This window comes from Lampetra fluviatilis, chromosome 61 (genome assembly GCF_964198595.1).
Source record: "Lampetra fluviatilis chromosome 61, kcLamFluv1.1, whole genome shotgun sequence".
Taxonomy (NCBI): domain Eukaryota; kingdom Metazoa; phylum Chordata; class Hyperoartia; order Petromyzontiformes; family Petromyzontidae; genus Lampetra; species Lampetra fluviatilis.
In genome coordinates, this window is record NC_136335.1 from 1,177,925 (window position 1) to 1,201,259 (window position 23,335).

The 23,335-nt window shown below is 49.3% G+C and overlaps 2 protein-coding genes across 7 annotated transcripts in view; both read left to right on the forward strand.

Annotated features, from left to right (window-relative positions):
- The first annotated feature begins 661 nt into the window (after positions 1-661).
- Positions 662-10,680, forward strand: MRPS18B (mitochondrial ribosomal protein S18B). Its single transcript, XM_078881324.1, has 7 exons — positions 662-804; positions 2,106-2,262; positions 2,638-2,735; positions 4,156-4,224; positions 7,056-7,122; positions 8,193-8,252; positions 8,901-10,680. The coding sequence occupies exons 1-7, from the start codon at positions 703-705 to the stop codon at positions 9,125-9,127; spliced, it is 780 nt and encodes a 259-aa protein (XP_078737450.1). The 5' UTR covers positions 662-702; the 3' UTR covers positions 9,128-10,680.
- Positions 10,681-11,510: 830 nt separating this feature from the next.
- FKBP15 (FKBP prolyl isomerase family member 15) overlaps positions 11,511-23,335 on the forward strand; it is a 44,159-nt gene continuing 32,334 nt past the window's right edge. For 4 of the 6 annotated variants that reach the window (XM_078881489.1, XM_078881488.1, XM_078881490.1 and 1 more), the window contains exons 1-3: positions 11,511-11,823; positions 20,305-20,408; positions 21,304-21,373. In XM_078881489.1, the coding sequence (XP_078737615.1) occupies positions 11,771-11,823; positions 20,305-20,408; positions 21,304-21,373 (227 nt within the window). In that variant the 5' untranslated portion in view covers positions 11,511-11,770. The other 2 variants (XM_078881491.1, XM_078881492.1) reach the window with 2 other exon arrangements.

Below are 23,335 nucleotides of genomic sequence, written 5' to 3' on the forward strand. Positions count from 1 at the left end.
TCTTATTGGTTCTTTCGGTAAAGTCACGTAGAAGGGAAATAATAAAATAATAAAAAATTTACATAATAAAATATTATGTTTTATTTTAATAAATAATGATTATTTATTATTTCCCTTCTACGTGATTACCGAAAGAACCAAGAAGATGAATGCCTGTACAACAATAGGGGGGTAAAACCGCGTGGGTTGACACGGTATATGGGTCTCGAGTTGAGGGACCCTTCTGCCAGCAGTGCGGTGAGCGAAGCAAGTTGCAGGGGCTGCGCCCAAGTTTTTTATAAAAAAAAAAACAAATTAAAATGCGCAATTGAGTTTGTCAAAACGTGAATTAGTGATTCTGTGGACACAGTTTCCCTCACAAAACGATGCACAGACATCGCAATCGGACGTTAAAGTTTAAGTGAAGCCCCATTATATTTCATTAATTAAAAAAAATATCTCGTTATTTACTGAATCGAAGTTTGACGGCGGAAACAAAAATCGATTCCCCGAATTTCAAAATCGCATCGATTCCACAAAACCACATTACGCTACACGGCGAATCGATCTGGCGCTGTTGTTAATCGAAACTAATTCGATTCCTTTCATCGCAATGTTAAGCAGCGCGCAGGAATCGCTTGCGTGAAGTTCATTTTGATTTTCGATTCTGGAGAATCGAATCGATTGGGAGGGGGGTGGTGAAGAAGACGCCAACCCTTAGCAATGGCGGGAATTGCTCTGTCCTTGAGAAGCCGGTCGAGGTTAGCGTCGTCTCTCCTCGTCGTCCCCAGGCTCCCGGCGGCCGGAGGAGGCGACGGAGCGCAGGTAAGAGCCGATAGATGGATGGCGTCACCCGTTAAAAACAAAACACCCGCGCGTCAAGAAACGGATTGGCTGTCGTGGTGTGTGTCACCCCCATACACGTGGAGAAGACTTGGCGCTCACAACAACGAGCGGAGCGCCGGGCGGATAAAGCACAGCGAGTTAGCACAGTTGGGGGGCATTGGTGGTGCATCGGCCCTGTCATCTCGGTCGACCCATGGCACCTGGGTCTGCCCCTATGGGCAGTGTTGAGTCTACGGGCAGTGTTGAGTCAATGGGCAGTGTTGAGTCTATGGGCAGTGTTGAGTCTATGGGCAGTGTTGAGTCTATTGGGCAGTGTTGAGTCAATGGACAGTGTTGAGTCTATGGGCAGTGTTGAGTCTATGGGCAGTGTTGAGTCTATGGGCAGTGTTGAGTCTATTGGGCAGTGTTGAGTCTATGGGTAGTGTTGAGCCTATGGGCAGGGTTGAGACTGTGGGCAGTGTTGAGTCTGTGTGCAGTGTTGAGTCTATGGGCAGTGTTTAGTCTATGGGCAGCGTTGAGTCTATGGGCAGCGTTGAGTCTATGGGTAGTGTTGAGTCTGTGGGTAGTGATTGAGTCTATGGGCAGTGTTGAGTCTATGGGCAGTGTTGAGTCTATGGTGCAGTGTTGAGTCTATGGGCAGTGTTGAGTCTATGGGCAGTGTTGAGTCTATGGGCAGTGTTGAGTCTATGGTGCAGTGTTGAGTCTATGGGCAGTGTTGAGTCTATGGGCAGTGTTGAGTCTATGGGCAATGTTGAGTCTATGGGCAGTGTTGAGTCTATGGGCAGTGTTGAGTCAGTGGGCAGTGTTGAGTCTGCGGGCAGTGTTGAGTCTGTGGGCAGTGTTGAGTCTGTGGGCAGTGTTGAGTCTATGGGCAGTGTTGAGTCTATGGGCAGTGTTGAGTCCATGGGCAGTGTTGAGTCTATGGGCATTGTTGAGTCTATGGGCAATGTTGAGTCTATGGGCAATGTTGAGTCTATGGGCAGTGTTGAGTCTATGGGCAGTGTTGAGTCTATGGGCAGTGTTGAGTCTATGGGCGGTGTTGAGTCTATGGGCGAAGTTGAGTCTATGGGCAGTGTTGAGTCTATGGGCAGTGTTGAGTCTATGGGTAGTGTTGAGTCTGTGTGCAGTGTTGAGTCTGTTGGCAGTGTTGAGTCTGTTGGCAGTGTTGAGTCTATGCGCAGTGTGTATGTACAGCATGTGTAACTTCATTTGCACCGTACGTAGCCGACCGTGCTAATCTGAGGTGCGGGGAAACCCTTCCCCTCTCCCCCCCCCCCAAGGTGTTGCGGAGGGTCGCGGCTCCGAGGCCCGTCTGGCCGCCCGCCCCTCCGCTGTGGAGGCCTCGCTGTACGGCCGCGACGGAGGCGTTGACCCCGGCGGCCCCTGACCCCCTGGCCCACCTGCGGCAGAACCCCTGGGAGTATCTGGACAGCGAAGGTGATTGACCCCCCCACCCAAAGACCCTCTACCCCAAGACCCTCCACCTTCCCCCCCACAGTAGCAGCTGTCCTTGTGCGGCGTAAAGTGAACGCAGCACCGGCCGGCAAGCGAGCATTGCTCTGCCAGTAGGGGGGCGATGTTGCTTTGTCGCTTTTCCCAAATCGATCGAAGGGTCGGTCAGAACTTGGTGACAACAGAAAAAACCCAGCGCCCTTTTTGTCGGCAAAAGATGAAACCTACCGTGGCCTGAACCCAGGATCTCGGCAGAGACCACCGAGCTACCTGGACCCAGAGCCGGTGATGGAAGTTCCACGTGGCTGTGGCAGGGCCCAGTCTGTCCGATGGCGAACCGTTGTTTTCTTTCTTCCGCAGAATATATCGAGCGCTATGGGGAGATTCCCATCTGGAAGGATTACAGACGGAACCACAAAGGTGGAATCCCTCCCCAGAAAACACGCAAGACCTGCATCGTAAGACTAAGTGCACTGGAGTTCTTCACTCATTTTCAGAGGGGGGCGTCTTGAGTAGTGTGAGGGCCACCACCAGAGGTCACAACCGGGTACCCGATACCCGTACCCTACCCGATACCCGGCTACCCGTACCCGGCCGGGTACGGGTACCCATTTGCGACCCTGGTGCGGCCGGGTACGGGTACAGGTTGACCGTGAGTCACTGGTGAGTAACCGTTTGTCACTCATTTCGGGTAGGGTACGGGTACGGGTAGCATACGGGTACCCATTTGCGACCCTGGTGCGGCCGGGTACGGGTAAGGAATCAAAACCCGTTTGCGACCTCTGGCTACCACACATTTGAAACCATTGGGGGTTTGACAGCAGCAAGATAACGGGGGGGCAGAGGGGGTGTTATCAGATTTGTGTATTGTCAGGGGTCTTTAGTGGCCCACGGGCCTTGCAATGAAGAACATTGAAACACACCTTGTCATTGTCATCAGTTTCATTTTTCAGTTTCATTTATTTGGTGTAGCCCTGTGAGCCATTCGGCTCTTGAATCGGGTGCAACCGCAACAAACAATAAACAAAAACATGAACAAGAAAACATCTTAAAGTGACTATGTGACTAAGTGCAAACAGAAAATCCAAGAAAAGACAGCAAAATATTGCAGAAAAAAAATCACCGTACACACCAACGCTGTATGCAAAAATCCCAGTGGGATGCAAGTCAAACAACAACAACCACAAGACAACTTAGATTAAAGCCATCATTCTAACTCCGTACTCCAACAAACAAACATGGCCAAATAAAAAAACTTTTCGAAATCACCAAAATAAAGCCATAAAAGCAATGTAACAGCAGTGATCATAGGAACTGTGACCGAATTTTCACAATAAACGACATAAACAACATGTACCACCAAAACCCTGCAGCCATAGCTGGCTGCATGAGTAACTCCACAACAGCAGGAGCATCAGTTACTTCATTAGCAGTAGCAGCAAAACCAGCATCGTGGGACTAAACACATGCATATCATCACCATCGGCAGTGTGGCATAATCATCACCATCGGCAACATACGTTGCGTAATTATTATCAGCATCAGAAGCATCCGCAGCCTAGGCATCATCATCAGCAGAAGCATAAATAGTTGCAGCATAATCATTGTCAGCAGCGGTATCAGCATTACATCGGAATCATTACCGTCGTCATCGGCAGCAACAGGGGAGGGATTCAGAGTGACGTTGGTCACACGGAGGTCACGTGGTTTACGGGAGCCTTATTTTTATTATTTTATTATTTCCCTTCTACGTGATGACTTTACCGAAAGAACCAAGAAGATTAATCCCTGCAGTCACGAAAGCTTTAAATCGAAACTTCATTTGGATGTACGGATAAGCAGTCAGATTTGCGCGCGCGTGTTGTTCCCGTGTTACAGAGAGGAAGTAACGTCTGTTCAAACCCGTGCCCAGCTTGCCGAGACCCAAAGATCATAATGGACTTCAAGGTAAGGGGCTGGTTGGAGGTGTTGAGCAGACATCAATCACAATTATACGGTTGATCGTCGATTGTAATTAACAGGCTGCATCCAACATCTGGCGGTCCCGGGCCGATCCGGCGAAACCGGCAAAGCCGCTCCAAAGGCTGTAACCAGTGCAGCGATCGGCACCGTGTGCATGATGAAAAAAGTCGCTTGATTTCAGTGTCAAATATATACAACACATTCCTGCGGAGGGAGCTGGTAGGAACGTTGGGTTGCTCGGTCAATGGCCAGGGTCAACGGCGGCGTGGTGTATTCCGCAAATATGCCCGACTGTGAGGGCGGGCACAAGCCGGCGTGAGTAGGTTAAACGTTGAGTTTTATAAGGGCACCACGGGGTGACCAGCCCCTCCCCACCCAGCCCCACCCTCCCCACCCAGCCCCTCCCCACCCTCCCCTCCCCACCCAGCCCCTTCCTCCAAACCCAGCCCCTCCCTGCACGACGGACAGACACAATAATCCCCTGTGGGCTGGTGTAACCAGGAGGTTCCTACCAGTACTATACACTATGTAGTAGCTAGCTATACTTGATTTCAGTGTCAAATATTAAATACGATTATCAAACACATGTTGTGTTGAAACAAGAGCGTAGCAATATGTACACCACCCCATGCAGAGTCTTCGAGATTGGAGTGGTAAGTACGGTACGTTAAATACATTAACTTTTTACAGTAGGATATTTCTGTTTGTCTTTGTATGTTTATGCCAATTTCACATAGTAAACAAATTTAAAACGCAACAAAAAACATACACAACACCTAAAAACACAATGTTATTCAACAATGTGCAAAAATAAGCTATTTGAAATAATGATGATGTAATGATTATCCGGCGTTTAAGAATATCTGGCACCCCCTGCCCCCTGAAGCCTCCGGCTAATCCATGATCGACTGTAATAACAAAACAACAAGCTGACCAAAAACATTCCACTTCATCTTCTTGGTTCTTTCTGTAAAGTCACGTAGAATGGAAATAATAAAATAATAAAAATAAAACTTATTATTTTATTATGTTTTATTTTACATAATATTTAATTATTTGTAATTTTTATTATTTCCATTCTACGTGACTTTACCGAAAGAACCAAGAAGATGAATCCCTGCAGTCACGAAAGCTTTAATTTGAAACATTCCACTTCGCGAGCCTCTGCCAACTTTCCATCTTACACCTCAGCGTGAATGCCCCCTCGGGACCGTTGTTGTGGTAGTTGTTGTTGGGGTGGTTGAGAGGTTTTCGAAGAGGTTTTTAATTGCCCACACTTGACCCCATCACACTCGACCAGCTGCTGGCGTTCCCATTGACACCGCCGGGTAGACGGACAACAGGCAGCGGTGGCGAGGAGGAGGAGGATTTCAGAAACTTCCACCGTCGTTTGCGCTGCCGTGCCAGGAGATGGAATTGAACCCTGCGGCCTCTGGATTATAAGTCAAGCGTGCTGACCATTTAAGCGCGCGGGCCAGAGCAGATAACCGGAACCCCCTTGGGATGGATCCGACACTTTTAGCCGTGTGTAGATTTATTCACGCGGCTATTTAACAAAACACATTCGTGATTTGCTGGTTTTTGGCCGCACGAACAAATTGGAGTCGCTGAAGTGATGCCTCCTCAGCTGCTACGGACGACAAGTTAAATGAATCTCTCGTCTGCGCTCAGGCTAATTATACTATGCCAGCAGCCTCTAAATTAGATTTAGACACTATATATATACACACACACATTGACATTGCTGTTTTTCACTGAACACAATGGTGCTTAACCTTTACTGCAGCCTTTGCACGCCTTTGATTCACAATCGTAAAACTAAATTACTACGTTTATAAAGACACATATGTTTGATGAAACAAAGTAAGTTGTATCTTCTTGGTTCTTTCGGTAAAGTCACGTAGAAGGGAAGTAATAAAATAATAAAAATAAAACATGGTCTTCACCTGAGGGACGGCTGCTTGCGTTGTGGCCGAAACGTCGTGAGAATTGTATTTTATTATGTTTTATTTTATTATTTCCCTTCTACGTGACTTTACCGAAAGAACCAAGAAAATGTTTTCTTTAATTGTATTATTTTATTGTCTATCTACATGACTTTACCGAAAGAACCAAAAATATATATCTCTTCCAAGATGTCTGGTCAGCATGGAAGAGCGGGGAAAATGGCTCTAGAGCTCCTGAGAGCAGAGGCACCTTCCGGCAAACATTGAGCCGAGAAATAATTTGCAGGGCTGCACCTTTATCTTTCTAACTTCCCTCTACACATGGAATAACCATCACACGAACGTTAAACAAACAACGACCACCACTGCAACAACGCCGACAACAATATTATTTGATTATTTTAATTTATTATATTATTATTTTATTATTTTTATTTTATTTTTATTATTTCCCTTCTACGTGACTTTACCGAAAGAACCAAGAAGATGAATCCCTGCAGTCACGAAAGCTTTAAATCGAAATATAACAATATTATATAATTATATTATTATTTTCTTATATAATATTATTTTAATATATTATATTATTATTTTACTATGTTTTATTTTTATTATTTTATTACTTCCCTTCTACGTGACTTTACCTAAAGAACCAAGAAGATTAATCCCTGCAGTCACGAAAGCTTTAAATCGAAAAGTAAGTTGTACTTACATGCCCGTGCTTAACTTGTGTTTTCGATGATTTGCCTTCTAAAAAAATCTGTCCGTGTCGCTACCCCCCAAGAAAGGGCATCTCGCACACCCAAGAGGTGACGTGCACCCCAGGTGAAGAAGAACCACTTGATTAACACACTTGTGGTTTCCTTGCAGAACATCCGTCTTCTGCAGCAGTTTATTTGCCCGCACCAAGGCATTGTGTTTGACCCGTCGCTAACCGGTGAGTGAATTGATCACAATTAATATAATGTTTAACACGTAGCAGGCTTTCGCGACCAATATTATTCATAATCAACGTTTTTGGGTTTAGATCGCGTTATTTATAAATGTGTCGTAACCCTCCACCACCCGACACGGCCAATCAGTAAAAAAGTGTCACGTTGACAAAAGACAATTAGTTCACTGCTTTAGCCCACCGGTGTGTTGAAGCGTGAAACCACAACAATTTACAATTTGAGTAGTACGACGTTTCGCTGGTAATTGTGTAATAATCCTTCGGGAGACGGCTTCGGAATCAGTCCTTTTATTTCCACTCCACAATACACTTTGCTCACTCACTCTCCGTTGCTGGCAAACAACGGAGAGAGGACAGACTTCGCACCAAGTCCCCACCGCGCACGTGGCACCCCGAGCCCCCGTCCGCGCGTGACCCTGCTCTTGTCAGTTTCAGTCTGCTCCCGATCGTTCTCTCTCACTCGCTCTTAATCCCTTCGTCACGTGGTCCCCCCAGCCAATCGTACATGGACAGCTTCGACCATTCTCGATGGTTCCCTGTCAATCCCGGGACCACGCCCCTCATCCGGCTCCCCATTGGCTGGGGCCCCGAATGGCTAGGCCAATCACTCCTGATGACCTGTCGTGATGACGCGTGGGCCATGGTCCCTATCTCAACCCTTATTGGCTACAAGCAGGACCGGCAAGCCAATCCCCACGTGAACCCTCTATGGCTGTTATTACAATTACATCCAGCATCATCGGGCAATTCTCCAGAATGGCGAATTGCCCGATGATACCAGCGAAACGTCGTACTACTCAAATTGTAAATTGTTGTGGTTTCACGCTTCAACACACCGGTGGGCTAAAGCAGTGAACTAATTGTCTTTTGTCAACGTGACACTTTTTTACTGATTGGCCGTGTCGGGTGGTGGAGGGTTACGACACATTTATAAATAACGCGATCTAAACCCAAAAACGTTGATTATGAACAATTAATAGAATGTTCGTCGGTACCAAACGTACCGCGTTATTAACTATTAAGACACTTCTGTTTCATGTCAATTTTATTCACAGGCCTCTGCCAAAGGCAGCATAAGAATCTGCTGGCGGCGATTAAGAAAGCCCAAGATTACGGTACATAATTGTATTATTTTCTTGCTGAACTGGAGAAAGTTGAGTGGCAGACCAGAGCGAGTGAGTGTGTGTGTGCATGTCCTGTACCCTCCGGTGGCACATGCCCCCCCAATGATCCGATCGAAATCCCTAATTTCATTCAGACCATTGGGGTTTATTAGTAATAATTCGGCATTTTGCGACCCCCACTGCCACTGTGTAGCATATTATTACGTGGCCAGGGACTCTATGAGATGATAGGACAATAGTCTAAGTCTATAATTGGCAATAAGTAACGGCAAAGCAGTTATAAGTGACTCACAGAATTGTGCGCAGTTGCGTACACAGCACACGACTTCCCAGAAGGCATCAACAACTTCAGCGAGCACGATGCCAATCACACGACGCGGTTCGAATTCGACCCTCGATCGACGGCTGCGCCATCGCCGCATACGCGTCGAATCAAAAGCAAGGGACAAGCCCTTCCTTACTAACAACTCCTCTATCATTTTTCATCGCTGGAGGGGTTGCCCCCCTCCCTACCTGAAAATCCAATTAGCAGGTTTGGCTATGTACGTTGGTGCGGTTCAACACACACAAAAGCCCCGTGCCCCCCCTAAATGTTCAGCGTTTTTGTATTGTTGGTTTGACTGCGCTGTGCGCTCGCAGGGCTGCTGCTGATGGAGCTGCCGCTGCTCGCCGAGCCGGCGACCCCGGAGGACTTCACGAACGCGCACGGCGCCGTGTCGCTCACCCCCCCGCCGCCTCACTGCGCTGGTGGATCTCCCGGCGAGCCGCGAGAGCCGTGGTACCCGTGGTACGCCTGGAGGCAGCCGCCCGCCCGCGATGTCGAGAAACTCCGCAAGCTCTACAAGGGATTCCTCAAGAAAGACTGACGATGACGGTGACACTGGTGATGGTCGTGGATGATGATGACGACGATGACGACGATGACGACGACGACGACGACGATGATGACGACGATGATGACGACGACGATGATGACGCTGATGATGACGCTGCTGATGATGATGACGATGATGACGACGATGATGACGACGACGACGACGACGATGATGATGACGATGATGACGCTGCTGATGATGACGTTGCTGATGATGACGCTGATGATGATGACGCTGTTGATGACGACGCTGATGATGACGACGCTGATGATGACGACGCTGATGATGATGACGGTGATGATGACGACGCTGATGATGACGACGCTGATGATGACGACGCTGATGATGACGACGCTGATGATGACTAAGACGATGACGACGCACCGCTGACATCGAAGATTAGCGGTGAGCCGAAAACTAGGAGGGGATACGACAAATGTTGTAACGATGATAATGTTTTTGATATGGTGCCTTTTTACTCCGGGCGGGGTGGGGGGGAGGGGTTCGTCTCGGAGCCCTTTGCACGCACTGCGCGACCGACTTGCATCTCGTCTCAAACATTTTCAAAGGATGCCCCCGGTGGCAGCTGTCCACGCGCAGCCAAGGTGACTTCGGCACTTGTCCTGCGAGCGGGCATCAGTCTGCCGCCAGTAGGGATGATTGCTCTGTGTAATCCCAGCTGAGTGATTATCATGCAGAGGTTGGTACTGCCCGCTCAGTGTCACCTTGTCCATTACTCGTTTGGTTCTTTCGGTAAAGTCGCGTATAAAGAGAAAACAAATTAAATACTAGCATACGACGTTTCGATTGCAGCACGAGCAATCATCATCGGGTATAAATGAAATAGAAACACAAATCTAGTATACTTAGAAATGTAATGTGATACAAACAGAGAGTCGGATAACATAACGGTCAACACCCTACCTGGTTGATTACGTTCTTCCTGAGAATACTACATTTGAGAGCGAGATAAAACACAGAACCAGAGACATATAGACAGACATATAAGTAGAGACATATCACAGACATACATACATAGGCACACAGAGAAACCACGCCTCTGTGTCGAGGCCTTAAATCAGAGGTCGCAACCGGGTACCCCATATTCGATACCCGGCTACCCGTACCCAGCCGGGTACGGGTACCCGTTTGCGACCCTGGTGCGGCCGGGTACGGGTAGGCCGTGAGTCACTGGTGAGTCACCGTTTGTCACTCATTTCGGGTAGGGTACGGGTAGGGACCCTGGTGCGGCCGGGTACGGGTAAGGAATCAAAACCCGTTTGTGATCTCTGCCTTAAATAGAGAGAGGGGGCGGAGAGAGAGGGAGGGGTTAGAGAAATTAGCATGTCAATGAGTGGCACGATGATGATTGCTTGTGTTGCAATCGAAACGTCGTATGCTAGTATTTAATTTATTATTTTCTCTTTATACGTGCCTTTACCAAAATAATCAAAAGAGTAATTCCTGCAGTCACGAAAGCTCAAAATAAACCTTGTCCTTTGTTGAACCAGGAGATGAAATAATAAAACGATTGTGACTCGTGAAACTTTGCCTATTTGCACGGGGGGCTACCTGGGTGAGTGGTTGATTGAGTGAGTGGTTGAGTGAGTTGAGTGGTTGATTGAGTGAGTGGTTGAGTGAGTGGTTGAGTGTGTGAGTGAGTGGTTGAGTGTGTGAGTGGTTGAGTGTGTGAGTGGTTGAGTGAGTGAGTGGTTGTGAGTGGTTGAGTGTGTGAGTGGTTGAGTGAGTGTGAGTGGTTGAGTGAGTGTGTGAGTGAGTGGTTGATTGAGTGGTTGAGTGTGTGAGTGGTTGATTGTGAGTGGTTGTGTTGAGTGTGTGAGTGAGTGTGTTAGTGGTTGAATGAGTGGTTGATTGTGTGAGCAGTTGAGTGAGTGGTTGATTGAGTGGTTGAGTGTGAGTGGTTGAGTGAGTGTGTGAGTGAGTGTGTTAGTGGTTGAATGAGTGGTTGATTGTGTGAGCAGTTGAGTGAGTGGTTGTGTGAGTGGTTGAGTGAGTGGTTGAGTTAGTGAGTGGTTGAGTGAGTGAGTGGTTGAGTGAGTGAGTGGTTGAGTGAGTGAGTGGTTGAGTGAGTGAGTGGTTGAGTTAGTGGTTGAGTGAGTGAGTGGTTGAGTTAGTGGTTGTGTGTGTGTGAGTGTAATCGCGGAATAGTTCATTGATCCAGGTGAGAATATCGCGCGGTGCTCGACCGCGGCATGGAATTCAATTCCCCCCATCGACGACCACCACCACCACCACGTGGCCTCGATGGCAGCGGCGGCGGCCATGCTGAGTCGAGGCGTTTCACGACGTTGTCGTGTTGGCCGTAAAGCATCCTACGCTTTGCGGCATCAGCTGACTGCTCAGCTGATTCCGGGATTGTCATTGTAACTGGGGCTGTTTGTCTCGGGCTGTCGATCTTTCTCCCACGGGAACATTTTCGAACGCTTAGAAGCGATTTAATTACAATTGGCAGTGTTTTATTAAGCCCCCTACCTAACCCACCCCCCTCCTTTCCACCGCCCAGCAATTGTTTAAATCCCTTGGCAATCATCACGAAGGCTTTACAACGATTATTAAGGATTTACAACAAACAGCCTTCTTCTTTGACGTTGTTGTTGTTGGTGTTGTTGGACGATGTTTGGCGGCGGAGACGAAGATGACGGAGACTTCATCACGGCGCCAAGCGGGTAGGAGACTCCTTGCGAACGCGACGACTCGATACTTTCCACCGTGCGTGTGTGTGGTGCTCGCTAACAGCACTTGCCCCTACGGTCTGTTAAGGCTACACGGGGGATCTTTGTCTTTGTGGTGCTCGCTAACAGCACTTGCCCCTACAGTCTGTTAAGGCTATACGGGGATCTTTGTCTTTGTGGTGCTCGCTAACAGCACTTGCCCCTACAGTCTGTTAAGGCTCTACAGGTGATCTTTGTCTTTGTGGTGCTCGCTAACAGCACTTGCCCCTACAGTCTGTTAAGGCTATAGGGTGACTTTTGTCTTTGTGGTGCTCGCTAACAGCACTTGCCCCTACAGTCTGTTAAGGCTATACGGGTGACATTTGTCTTTGTGTTGCTCGCTAACAGCACTTGCCCCTACAGTCTGTTAAGGCTATACGGGTGACTTTTGTCTTTGTGGTGCTCGCTAACAGCACTTGCCCCTACAGTCTGTTAAGGCTATAGGGTGACTTTTGTCTTTGTGGTGCTCGCTAACAGCACTTGCCCCTACAATCTGGGAAGGCTATACGGGGGATCTTTGTCTTTGTGGGGAGCGGTGGGTGTAGTGGTTAGCGCTGCACTACGAACTCGGCGGCCCGAGTTCGATTCCCGCTCACAGCCAACCAACATTAGTGACGATGATCTGAGCTAGGTTCCGGTCCTCCCCTAGGTCGACTCAGCGTCAAATAAGTAGCCTGGTGCGGTGTGTAAACATCGCCACTGGGGAGACAAAGGCGGCCGGGCGTGGTGCTGGCCACCCACCCCCTCGTGTGCCACAGTGCCGGTAGCCTTCATAGGCGCTACTACTTGCTTTTTCATTGCTTTCATGGCTTTATTTTGGTGATTTCGAAAAGTGTATTGGTTTAGCCATGTTTGTTTGTTGTAGTACAGAGACTGATGGCCTTAATCTATGTTGTCTTGTGGTTGTTGTTTGACTTGCATCCCACTGGGATTTTTGCACACAGCGTTGGTGTACGGTGCTTTTTCTGCAATATTTTGCCGTCTTTTCCTGGATTTTCTGTTTGCACTTAGTCACTTTAAGATGGTTTCTTGTTCATGTTTTTGTTTTTTGTTTGTTGCGGTTGCACCCGATTCAAGAGCCGAATGGCTCACAGGGCTACACCTAATAAATGAACTTGAACTTGAACAGCCTGTTAGAGGCTACACGGGAGATTATTTGTATCGCCCCTAGGTCGACTCAGCCTCAAATGAACACGTGGTGCTGTGTGTGAGCCTGACTACGAGAGAGACAAAGGCGGTCGGGCGTGGACCTGCCCGCTAACGCGACACACACCACACACCACGCTTCCTCATGTGAGCTGCTGTTAGTTTTAGTTCCGCTTTTTGCTGCTTTTGTTACTTACATCCCACTCGTCTTCTTCTTCGAGATGACACGGCAGACGTGCGGATTGCACAGGGCTCGAGCGAGAGAGTGGAGTTTGTGTGATCTCCCCCTGTTCTACAGAGTGAGTGAGTGGAGTTTGTGTGATCTCCCCAGGTTCTACAGAGTGAGTGAGTGGAGTTTGTGTGATCTCCCCAGGTTCTACAGAGTGAGATTGAGTGAGTGGAGTTTGTATGATCCCCCCCTGTTCTACAGAGTGAGTGAGTGGAGTTTGTGTGATCTCCCCCTGTTCTACAGAGTGAGTGAGTGGAGTTTGTGTGATCTCCCCCTGTTCTACAGAGTGAGTGAGTGGAGTTTGTGTGATCTCCCCCTGTTCTACAGAGTGAGTGAGTGGAGTTTGTGTGATCTCCCCCTGTTCTACAGAGTGAGTGAGTGGAGTTTGTGTGATCTCCCCCTGTTCTACACAGTGAGTGAGTGGAGTTTGTGTGATCTCCCCCTGTTCTACACAGTGAGTGAGTGGAGTTTGTGTGATCTCCCCCTGTTCTACAGAGTGAGTGGAGTTTGTGTGATCTCCCCCTGTTCTACAGAGTGAGTGAGTGGAGTTTGTGTGATCTCCCCCTGTTCTACAGAGTGAGTGGAGTTTGTGTGATCTCCCCCTGTTCTACAGAGTGAGTGGAGTTTGTGTGATCTCCCCATGTTCTACAGAGTGAGTGGAGTTTGTGTGATCTCCCCATGTTCTACAGAGTGAGTGAGTGGAGTTTGTGTGATCTCCCCATGTTCTACAGAGTGAGTGGAGTTTGTGTGATCTCCCCCTGTTCTACAGAGTGAGTGAGTGGAGTTGGTGTGATCTTCCCCTGTTCTGCAGAGTGAGTGAGTGGAGTTTGTATGATGTCCCCTGTTCTACAGATTGAGTGAGTGGAGTTTGTATGATCTCCCCCTGTTCTGTAAAGTGAGTGAGTGGAGTTTGTGTGATCTCCCCCTGTTCTGTAGAGTGAGTGAGTGGAGTTTGTGTGATCTCCCCCTGTTCTGTAGAGTGAGTGAGTGGAGTTTGTGTGATCTCCCCAGGTTCTACAGAGTGAGATTGAGTGAGTGGAGTTTGTATGATCCCCCCCTGTTCTACAGAGTGAGATTGAGTGAGTGGAGTTTGTGTGATCTCCCCCTGTTCTACAGAGTGAGTGAGTGGAGTTTGTGTGATCTCCCCCTGTTCTACAGAGTGAGTGAGTGGAGTTTGTATGATCTTCCCCTGTTCTACAGAGTGAGTGGAGTTTGTGTGATCTCCCCCTGTTCTACAGAGTGAGTGAGTGGAGTTTGTGTGATCTCCCCATGTTCTACAGAGTGAGTGGAGTTTGTGTGATCTCCCCCTGTTCTACAGAGTCAGTGGAGTTTGTATGATCTCCCCCTGTTCTACAGAGTGAGTGGAGTTTGTGTGATCTCCCCATGTTCTACAGAGTGAGTGGAGTTTGTGTGATCTCCCCCTGTTCTACAGAGTGAGTGGAGTTTGTATGATCTCCCCATGTTCTACAGAGTGAGTGGAGTTTGTGTGATCTCCCCCTGTTCTACAGAGTGAGTGGAGTTTGTATGATCTCCCCATGTTCTACAGAGTGAGTGGAGTTTGTGTGATCTCTCCCTGTTCCACAGAGTGAGTGAGTGGAGTGTGTGAGATCTTCCCATGTTCTACAGAGTTGAGTGAGTGGAGTTTGTGTGATCTCCCCATCTTCTACAGAGTGAGTGAAGTTTGTGTGATCTCCCACTGTTCTACAGAGTGAGTGAGTGGAGTTTGTGTGATCTCCCCATATTCTACAGAGTGAGTGGAGTTTGTGTGATCTCCCACTGTTCTGTAAAGTGAGTGAGTGGAGTTTGTGTGATCTCCCCCTGTTCTGTAGAGTGAGTGAGTGGAGTTTGTGTGATCTCCCCCTGTTCTGTAGAGTGAGTGAGTGGAGTTTGTGTGATCTCCCCAGGTTCTACAGAGTGAGATTGAGTGAGTGGAGTTTGTATGATCCCCCCCTGTTCTACAGAGTGAGATTGAGTGAGTGGAGTTTGTGTGATCTCCCCCTGTTCTACAGAGTGAGTGAGTGGAGTTTGTGTGATCTCCCCCTGTTCTACAGAGTGAGTGGAGTTTGTGTGATCTCCCCCTGTTCTACAGAGTGAGTGGAGTTTGTGTGATCTCCCCATGTTCTACAGAGTGAGTGGAGTTTGTGTGATCTCCCCATGTTCTACAGAGTGAGTGAGTGGAGTTTGTGTGATCTCCCCATGTTCTACAGAGTGAGTGGAGTTTGTGTGATCTCCCCCTGTTCTACAGAGTGAGTGAGTGGAGTTGGTGTGATCTTCCCCTGTTCTGCAGAGTGAGTGAGTGGAGTTTGTATGATGTCCCCTGTTCTACAGATTGAGTGAGTGGAGTTTGTATGATCTCCCCCTGTTCTGTAAAGTGAGTGAGTGGAGTTTGTGTGATCTCCCCCTGTTCTGTAGAGTGAGTGAGTGGAGTTTGTGTGATCTCCCCCTGTTCTGTAGAGTGAGTGAGTGGAGTTTGTGTGATCTCCCCAGGTTCTACAGAGTGAGATTGAGTGAGTGGAGTTTGTATGATCCCCCCCTGTTCTACAGAGTGAGATTGAGTGAGTGGAGTTTGTGTGATCTCCCCCTGTTCTACAGAGTGAGTGAGTGGAGTTTGTGTGATCTCCCCCTGTTCTACAGAGTGAGTGAGTGGAGTTTGTATGATCTTCCCCTGTTCTACAGAGTGAGTGGAGTTTGTGTGATCTCCCCCTGTTCTACAGAGTGAGTGAGTGGAGTTTGTGTGATCTCCCCATGTTCTACAGAGTGAGTGGAGTTTGTGTGATCTCCCCCTGTTCTACAGAGTCAGTGGAGTTTGTATGATCTCCCCCTGTTCTACAGAGTGAGTGGAGTTTGTGTGATCTCCCCATGTTCTACAGAGTGAGTGGAGTTTGTGTGATCTCCCCCTGTTCTACAGAGTGAGTGGAGTTTGTATGATCTCCCCATGTTCTACAGAGTGAGTGGAGTTTGTGTGATCTCCCCCTGTTCTACAGAGTGAGTGGAGTTTGTATGATCTCCCCATGTTCTACAGAGTGAGTGGAGTTTGTGTGATCTCTCCCTGTTCCACAGAGTGAGTGAGTGGAGTGTGTGAGATCTTCCCATGTTCTACAGAGTTGAGTGAGTGGAGTTTGTGTGATCTCCCCATCTTCTACAGAGTGAGTGAAGTTTGTGTGATCTCCCACTGTTCTACAGAGTGAGTGAGTGGAGTTTGTGTGATCTCCCCATATTCTACAGAGTGAGTGGAGTTTGTGTGATCTCCCACTGTTCTACAGAGTGAGTGAGTGGAGTTTGTGTGATCTCCCCCTGTTCCACAGAGTGAGTGAGTGGAGTGTGTGAGATCTTCCCATGTTCTACAGAGTTGAGTGAGTGGAGTTTGTGTGATCTCCCCATGTTCTACAGAGTGAGTGGAGTTTGTGTGATCTCCCACTGTTCTACAGAGTGAGTGAGTGGAGTTTGTGTGATCTCCCCATGTTCTACAGAGTGAGTGGAGTTTGTGTGATCTCCCCATGTTCTACAGAGTGAGTGAGTGGAGTTTGTGTGATCTCCCCCTGTTCCACATGGTTTTCTCCGGGTCCCATCGTTCCTCGTGCAACTGGTTTTGGCGACAACATCCCAACCCACGACAAAACGTACCCGCACATTACGGTACTCAATAGGGGATCACACAGCAGCGGCAATCGATTAAAACCTAACAGGATGCTCGTCAAACAAATGCCTCCATGTCCCATCGTGTGTCTCGACAGACCATTCTTACAATAGTTAACGAAGGCCGGTTAATGAGTGGCTTGGTGTCCTGCGGAAAGGACTTTTGCCGCACTCCTTTGTTAATTCAACCGATAAAGTGCCCGGGTGCTTTGGCGGTATTGTCGTGGTGCCTATGGTTAGTCCCGGGGGCTAGGGGTCTAAGGGTCATTCCAAGGGTCTTTGTGGCAAAAGGATGCCATGGCTAGGAGATGTTAACTACCTCGCCTGGTGCACAGGAGGTCGTGGGTTCGATCCCGACCCTGACGCCTGCTGCTGTATATTTAGAGTTTGCGTGTCTCTCTCATCATCATCACGGTGTCTAGGAGATGTTAACTACCTCGCCTGGTGTACAGGAGGTCGTGGGTTCGATCCCGACCCTGACACCTGTTGCTGTATATTTGGAGTTTGCGTGTCTCTCTCTCTCATCATCATCACGGTGGCTAGGAGATGTTAACTACCTCGCCTGGTGTACAGGAGGTCGTGGGTTCGATCCCGACTCTGACACCTGCTGCTGTATATTTGGAGTTTGCGGTGTCTCTCTCCCTCCGTGGTCGCGTGGATTTTTCTCCGGGTCCTTCGGTTTTTATTTTCCACGTCACGCGTTTAGAGTATTTGGCTACTGCTCGACATTTCCACGTGGCGATGATGATGATAAGCCACTTGTAATAGCCAGACCGCTATCTTAGCTCAGTGATGGATCCTTACACCGGGCAAAATAAAAAAAAAATTGTTTAGTTTAAGTGTTAAGATCCGGTTTTCGGGTTGGTTGATAAGGGCGTTGAAGTCTCCTGCTGAGCAACGTTGTGGTCGACCGATAGACCCCCCACACCCCCTCTCCCCACGTGCAAGGCAGTGCTACCTGTGCTTGCCTGCGGCTGTGTTGGATCTCGCCGCTGTGAACGTTCAGTTTCCCTTCTTCCGATTTAGTTCCGATGACCGACGTACGTGTACACGTGTGTACGCCTACGTCGTCGGAACGGGATCGGAAGGAAAAAAATTACGTACGTAGCAGCAGCAGCCGCATCATCAGCAGCAGCGGCAGTAGCAGCAGCCGCAGCAGCAGCAACAGCAGCAGCAGCAACAGCAGTAGCAGCAGCAGCCTCCTGCCCAAGAGGGCTTGTAAAGAGCCTCCGTTGATGGAGCACAACGCACTGCCCTTTCATGCACACAGACACAGCATTTCATGCACACAGACACAGCATTTCATGTACACAGACACAGCATTTCATGCACACACACAGCATTTCATGCACACAGACACAGCATTTCATGCACACACACACAGCATTGCATGCACACACACACAGCATTTCATGCACATACACACAGCATTTCATGCACACACACAGTATTTCATGCACACACACACAGCATGTCATGCACACACACAGCATTTCATGCACACACACACAGCATTTCATGCACACACACAGCATGTCATGCACACACACACACACAGCATGTCATGCACACACACAGCATTTCATGCACACACACACAGCATTTCATGCACACACACAGCATGTCATGCACACACACACACAGCATGTCATGCACACACACACACAGCATGTCATGCACACACACACAGCATGTCATGCACACACACACAGCATTTCATGCACACACACACACATCATGTCATGCACACACACACACACAGCATGTCATACACACACACAGCATGTCATACACACACACAGCATGTCATGCACACACACACACAGCATGTCATGCACACACACACACAGCATGTCATGCACACACACAGCATGTCATGCACACACACACACAGCATGTCATGCACACACACACACAGCATGTCATGCACACACACACACACAGCATGTCATGCACACACACACACACAGCATGTCATGCACACACACACACAGCATGTCATGCACACACACACACACACGCGTGCTCAGGCACCGTGAACCCTCGCCACCCCGTGCCACGGACACTTGAGGCCGTCTTTGTGTTTTCGTTTCGGCTTCGCGAGACTTTTAATTTCGTCCCGTCGGCTGTCTCGCTCAAAAGGGGCCTTGGCATTCGCCCGATAATTTCTTCACGCTCGTGCCATCCGCTGGCTTCGGAGAATGTGGGGTGGAGGAGCGGGGGGGGGCGTTTTTGGCTGGGACCCCCCCCCCCCACGTCTCCCCCAGTGTCTCTTGAAATGGGGAGGTTATGGTCGTAACTAACTAACTAACTATCCTTTAGTGAGAATAATATTGAAAACCGAGGTTGATTCCCTGCCCTCTGTTGCGCTTTCTCCGCTACGTGTGAGTCGTGCGTGTGCGAGTGCTGCGTGTGTGTGTGTGCGTGCCACGTGCGTGTGTGCCATGCGTGTGTCATGTGTGTGTCATGTGTGTGTGTGTGCTGCATGTGTGTGTGTGTGTGTGCTGCGTGTGTGTGTGAGTCCTGCATGCGTGAGTGCGTGCCACGTGCGTGTGTGCCGCGTGTGCCATGCGTGTGTGTGTGTGCTGCATGTGTGTGCCGCGTGTGTGTGTGTGTGTGCGTTCACAACAACGAGCGGTGCGCCGGGTGGCTAAAGCACAGCAAGTTGGCACAGTAGGGGGGGCACAGGTGGTGCATCAGCCAGTCATCTCGGTCATCTCGGTCAGCCGACCCGTGGCACCTGCTGGGTCTGCCCCGTGACCTCCTGCCAGCGGGCGTTCGACACTTCACGTGGCCTCAAGGTGCACATGGCCTGGCACAAGCGTCGTGGTCACGTCACCGCCACTTAGTGGTGAATGGCGGTTGTTGTTGTTGTCGCATGTCATGTGTGCGGGTGTGTGCTACAGATCCAGCGACCCGAATTCGTACTTAGCGACCCGAGTTTGAATCTCTTTCACGGCCAACACCAGTGACGGACATCCGAACCGGTCCTGGGCCTCCCCTAGGTCTACTTGGGGAGGCCCAGGACGATATCAATCCTCTACTTACCGATGATGATGATGATGATCCAAAGCGGGTGTGTATCTGTTTCTCTTTGTGGGGAGCGGCGGTGTAGCGGTTAGCGCTACGCTGCGCTATGAACCCGGCGACACGAGTTCGATTCCCGCTCACGGCCAACACCCAGTGACGATTATCTGAACTGGTCCCGGGCCTCCCCTAGGTCGACTCAGCCTCAAAAGAGTACCCTGTGCGGTGTGTAAACATTGCCACTGGGGAGACAAAGGCGGTCGGGCATGGTGCTGGCCACCCACCCCCTCGACATTCGTAGGTGCTGCTACTCGCTGACAGCACTTGCCCCAACAGTTGGATGAAGGCTACTTGGGGGATCTTTGTTTTATTTTTTTTGTTTTTTTTTCCCTCTGCAGATCCAACCTGGCCTCGCTGTTCGGCGGGGTCGACGCGTCCGGCCAAGGCAACCCCTTCCAGTTCCACGCGCCCAAGCAACCGCGGAAGGGCCAGCCCAGCGCAGGTACCGTGCCGAGCAGCTGGAAACACACACACACACACGCACGCACACACACGCACGCACGCACACACGCGCACGCACACACACGCACGCGCACACGCACACGCACGCACACACGTACACGCACACGCACGCACGCGCACGCACGCACGCACACGCACGCACACGCACGCACACGCACGCACGCACACACACGCACGCACGCGCACGCACGCACGTGCGTGCACACACACACACACGCGCACGCACACACGCGCACGCACGCACACACGTACACGCACACACGCACACACGCACACACGCACACGCACACGCACACGCACGCACGCGCACACACACGCACACACGTACACGCACACACACACACACGCACACACACACGCGCACGCACACACACGCACGCACGCACACGCAATTAGTAAAGGTTCGTCACGTGAACAGAACGTGGCCAGTTCGGTACTAGCACAGCACAGAGTTGCCTTGGAGAGTAAACCCACGATGTTTATCATTCGACAATAATAGTGAGTCTTTGTATTTATTTTCAAATTCAGAGACTCTCCCTCGTGATGTGAGGCCCTTAGCTCCGTAGTTTAATTCTTCCGATTCCGTTCCGACGATGACGATGTTGACGTTGATGATGTTGACGTTGATGATGTTGTTGATGATGTTGACGTTGATGATGTTGACATTGTTGATGTTGACGTCGATGATGTTGTTGATGATGTTGTTGATGGTGTTGTTGACGTTGACGTCGATGATGTTGACGTCGATGATGTTGATGATGTTGTTGTTGATGGCGTTGTTGTTGATGTTGTTGATGTTGTTGATGTTGTTGTTGATGGTGTTGTTGATGATGTTGTTGATGTCGTTGTTAATGTTGTTGTTGATCTTTTCTCAGCAAAATCACAAAAGCCTGCCCCTGACGTCCCAGCTGTGATGTCTACGGCCGTCGTCCAGACCTACATGTAGTGAGTGTCACGTGTGATTTCCCCCCCCCCCACTATTCTCGTACACGCGTGTAAAGTGCGTAAAGGCGCAGCCCCTGCAATTGCTTGGCTCACGCCACTGCTGTCAGAAGAGATGGGAGGTACCCACACTCACCACACCGCGACCTGCCTGTTAGTCTATGGGCAGTGTTGAGTCTATGGGCAGTGTTGAGTCTATGGGTAGTGTTGAGTTTATGGGTAGTGTTGAGTCTATGGGCAGTGTTGAGTCTATGGGTAGTGTTGAGTCTATGGGTAGTGTTGAGTCTATGGGCAGTGTTGAGTCTATGGGTAGTGTTGAGTCTATGGGTAGTGTTGAGTCTATGGGCAGTGTTGAGTCTATGGGTAGTGTTGAGTCTATGGGCAGTGTTGAGTCTATGGGCAGTGTTGAGTCTATGGGCAGTGTTGAGTCTATGGGCAGTGTTGAGTCTATGGGTAGTGTTGAGTCTATGGGTAGTGTTGAGTCTATGGGTAGTGTTGAGTCTATGGGTAGTGTTGAGTCTATGGGCAGTGTTGAGTCTATGGGTAGTGTTGAGTCTATGGGCAGTGTTGAGTCTATGGGCAGTGTTGAGTCTATGGGCAGTGTTGAGTCTATGGGTAGTGTTGAGTCTATGGGCAGTGTTGAGTCTATGGGCAGTGTTGAGTCTATGGGTAGTGTTGAGTCTATGGGCAGTGTTGAGTCTATGGGTAGTGTTGAGTCTATGGGTAGTGTTGAGTCTATGGGCAGTGTTGAGTCTATGGGTAGTGTTGAGTCTATGGGCAGTGTTGAGTCTATGGGTAGTGTTGAGTCTATGGGCAGTGTTGAGTCTATGGGCAGTGTTGAGTCTATGGGTAGTGTTGAGTCTATGGGCAGTGTTGAGTCTATGGGCAGTGTTGAGTCTATGGGCAGTGTTGAGTCTATGGGCAGTGTTGAGTCTATGGGTAGTGTTGAGTCTATGGGTAGTGTTGAGTCTATGGGTAGTGTTGAGTCTATGGGCAGTGTTGAGTCTATGGGTAGTGTTGAGTCTATGGGCAGTGTTGAGTCTATGGGCAGTGTTGAGTCTATGGGCAGTGTTGAGTCTATGGGTAGTGTTGAGTCTATGGGCAGTGTTGAGTCTATGGGCAGTGTTGAGTCTATGGGCAGTGTTGAGTCTATGGGCAGTGTTGAGTCTATGGGCAGTGTTGAGTCTATGGGCAGTGTTGAGTCTATGGGCAGTGTTGAGTCTATGGGCAGTGTTGAGTCTATGGGCAGTGTTGAGTCTATGGGCAGTGTTGCGTCTATGGGCAGTGTTGAGTCTATGGGCAGTGTTGAGTCTATGGGCAGTGTTGAGTCTATGGGTAGTGTTGAGTCTATGGGCAGTGTTGAGTCTATGGTGCAGTGTTGAGTCTATGGGCAGTGTTGAGTCTATGGGCAGTGTTGAGTCTATGGGCAGTGTTGAGTCTATGGGCAGTGTTGAGTCTATGGACAGTGTTGAGTCTATGGGCAGTGTTGAGTCTATGGGCAGTGTTGAGTCTATGGGCAGTGTTGAGTCTATGGGCACTGTTGAGTCTATGGGCAGTGTTGAGTCTATGGGCAGTGTTGAGTCTATGGGTAGTGTTGAGTCTATGGGCAGTGTTGAGTCTATGGGCAGTGTTGAGTCTATGGGCAGTGTTGAGTCTATGGGCAGTGTTGAGTCTATGGGCAGTGTTGAGTCTATGGGCACTGTTGAGTCTATGGGCAGTGTTGAGTCTATGGGCAGTGTTGAGTCTATGGGTAGTGTGGGTAGTGTTGAGTCTATGGGTAGTGTTGAGTCTATGGGGACAAGCGGACCGGGAAACGAACAAATCTTACTGATTGGCTGTGTCGGGTGGTGGAGGGTTTAACGACACATAGATATTCACGCGATCTGACCCACTAAAAACCTTCGTCACGGGTATTATAAATCTCTCTGCGTCTCGAACACCCCCCCCCTCGGATTATTCACGGCG